Source organism: Cryptomeria japonica, chromosome 4, assembly GCF_030272615.1.
Source record: "Cryptomeria japonica chromosome 4, Sugi_1.0, whole genome shotgun sequence".
NCBI lineage: Eukaryota > Viridiplantae > Streptophyta > Pinopsida > Cupressales > Cupressaceae > Cryptomeria > Cryptomeria japonica.
Window position 1 is genome coordinate 89,031,605 of NC_081408.1, and position 3,338 is coordinate 89,034,942.

General features: G+C 38.5%; 1 protein-coding gene across 1 annotated transcript; it reads right to left on the reverse strand.

The window, feature by feature from the left end:
* Nucleotides 1-1,143: 1,143 nt before the first annotated feature.
* On the reverse strand, nt 1,144-2,661 carry LOC131874904 (uncharacterized). Its single transcript, XM_059218852.1, has one exon. It carries the CDS (start codon nt 2,659-2,661, stop codon nt 1,144-1,146), a length of 1,518 nt encoding a protein of 505 aa, XP_059074835.1.
* Nucleotides 2,662-3,338: the final 677 nt, after the last annotated feature.

Genomic DNA, 3,338 nt, shown 5'->3' on the forward strand with positions numbered 1-3,338 from the left:
AACCCTAAGGAACCTAGCCGGTAAACCCTAAGGTTATCGCTATCGGTTAATGAAGGTGGAATGTCTACCGAGTGGAGTTTAGTTTTCACTAAGTTGTTACCGAGTTGTAACCGAACTATAACAGAATGCATTAAATGTTTACATGTGGTATTTAATGAAGGAAGCTGATGAGCTGGAGCGGATTAAATGATTGGTGAGTCGTGGAAGAAGTTTGTTAACAAATCTAAGGCAATGGAAAGTCGACATGAAGATCTACAACTCAGATTGAACCGCAATACCCTCTCACAAGTTCCAAGACTATTATGTAAGTTCCAAGGCGGGGTAAAACATTTTTAGATCGAAAGATGCATTGAACTTGGACAAGATCGAAGATCTGATGGCTATGATTGATCATGGGAAATGTGATCAAGGAGATTGTGCGGTTACCTAATTGTTTATAAATAGGAAACTATTAATAAACAATGTATGCGGGCAAGTGTATGCACAGAGATGCTACATAGTGATTACTGAGCACAGAAGCTTGAAGACCTGTTAGAATAACAGAGTATAGAAGCCCAATAGATAGACAAGATTAGTTCTATGTCTAGATTGTATTGAACAAATAGGAATCTGCTTTAGCATTTTAGATGTGAAGTTGCAGATAGATTTTTATTATTGTTATTTTGTGAAAGTGACAGAAAATCTCTTAACCGAGTGGACTTAACAGTTTTATATGCAAACCCTCTAGCAAGGTGACATTCTGATTGAGTGTTTGAAATCCTTTAACAAGGTCACTTCTAACAAAGTGAAGATCCTAATAGATCTGAGGGAAATCCCTTAATCGGGTCACATCTAGCAATGTGTTTGTAATCTTTAACAGGATTTGCTTTAACTGAGCATACTCTAGAAGAGTATATTTCTTAGTGGGTCCGAAATCCCACAGTGGTTTTTCCCTATTTGGGTTTCCACATTAAATATGGTGTTATGAGGTTTATATTGTTCATATGCTTTTGAGTTTGCATGTTTAACAGTTTTGGTTATATTACTGATATATATGTTACCGAGGTTGAATCTGATGTTTTTATGGATGATTAAGTTTGTATGATTCACCCTCCCCTCTCATATTGTTGTCTATTGGATCTGTACTTATATTAAGTATTAGAACTATCGGGTATGATTCATTTCTTTTACAAACTTGTGTTTTTTCCGAAATTCTTCCACCATAGTCCATATGTCCTTTTGCATGAACTCCCAGCCTTTTTGAAAGAGTTTAGTTGTGATTCCATCCGGTCCAGGTGCCTTGTGTGGGTGAAGTGCAAAGGTGACCTTTTTTATTTCCTCCAAAGAATAAGGGGCCACGAGCATGTCGCTGTCAGAACTGGAGATCGGGGGGTCAATGACCTCCTCTATGATTGAAGGGGTGCCCGAATTTCCTTCCTTAGAGCTACCCATAATTTCTTCAAAGTATTCAAGAGCAATTCTTTCCAACTCAGTATCTGAGTTTTTTAATTTCCCATTCTTATCCTTGATTGAGCAAATTCTATTGTTGATCCTTCTAGCTTTTGACGATGCATGAAAACATTTTGTATTGAGATCCCCCTCAAAAATACAAAGTTCCCTAGATTTGTCCTTCCAATAAAGTTCTTCCCTTTTTAGAATTTCCAAGTATTGTGTTTTTAGTTCCTTCTCAAGTTCGAACTCCTCATTGGTCATGCCAAATTGCATTACCTTACTGCTTATTTCTTCCAACTTTTTCTCGATTCTACTTTTCTCAGCAAAGATATTTTTGAATGAGTTCTTATTCCAGTCCTTAATCCTATTTTTCAGATACTGAATTCTCTTGGTAAACTTAAAGCTAGGGGAACTAGAGTATATATTGCCTTCTTGCCACCAAATTTTCAGATTGTCAAGGAATGCTTCATCCCGCCACCACATGATTTGAAATATAAAATAGTTCTTTTGATTTCGCATTTCCTGTGCTATGGATAAAGACAATGGTAGATGGTCTAATCCAACTTGAGGCACTATTTCGGATTCTAAAGAGTAATCACCATTGATCCACCACTCCCCCACTAGGAAGCGATCATGCCTTTCTGATATATTTGCAAAATTCAGTCTTCTGTTGATCCAAGTGAATCTGCCATTCTTTGGTAAGATATCCACCAATTTGCAATTAGATACAAATTCCCAAAAATCTTCCATCACTTTTGTGGGCTTTCGAAGACCTCCCACCTTCTCATTAATGTCTAAGTGAGCATTGAAGTCCACATCAGCGATGACCTTACCACTATCCAATTGGCTTGCTTGATTGAAGACCTCATTCCAAACTTTTAGTTTTTTCTTCATTCTGCTGGGGCCGTAGATGTTAAACAGAGGATATGATATATTGGACTGCTTACAAACAATAATGCACGCCATCCAGTGATCAAAGGAAGCAATGGGGTGTACATCTACTTTGGAGGCATTCCACATGATTCCCAAGCCCCTGGTTGAACCTCTCGCATCCTTGAATATACCTTCCCATTTATAACAATATTTGATGAATTCAAGCACCTTATCCTTATTCAATTTAGTCTCCTGTAGAACAAAAACTTTTGAGTCTAGCTTGGCCAAGGTTCTCTTGACCAGACATTTTTTGTCAGGAGCCGAAAGGCCCCTGACATTCCATGAAGTAAGCCTCATCTTCCCCCAAGGGAGGGCTTGCCTCCCTTGACTATATTCAATAATTTCACCATGCTAACAATGCCCTTCGCATTCGCCCTCTGCTCCCTAACTGTTTTGTGACTTTTCCTTCCTCTTGTGGCTTTTGCTCTTCCGAGTATGATGTTTGCAGATTGACTGATGTGTATTGGGTCCACAATATTCAATTCATCATCATCATTCCCCTTCTCAGCAGTTTCTGATTCTGATACCTGCAAATATTCCTCCACAACAGGTTCATCAACTGGATACACCACTGTGTCATTGTTTGGGATTAGATTGCCATCCACTAAGGGCTCTTTGATGGGGATATCCGAACTCACATCTTGATTATCCTTAAATTTACTAATTTTAGGGCCTTCTAAAAGAAGGGTTTCCTGAACCTGTGTTTTTTCCTTAGTCTTCCATACTTGTTCTGGTTTTTTGCCAGGGCGCTTGTATGCCTTTCTTACAAACAATCTGCATTTGGTGGCGTTGTGAAATTTGCTTCCACATCAAGAACAAACCCCAATTTCTTTCTCAAAATCAATTTGTTGTTTCCAATTCCCATCTGCGGTGAGAAGCATAACTGAAGAAGGATTTGTCTTCATGGCTGCAATTTTGAGTCTAGCATATGTGTATAGGTCTCCCTCTACAATTTCTTCGTCAATGTCTAATAA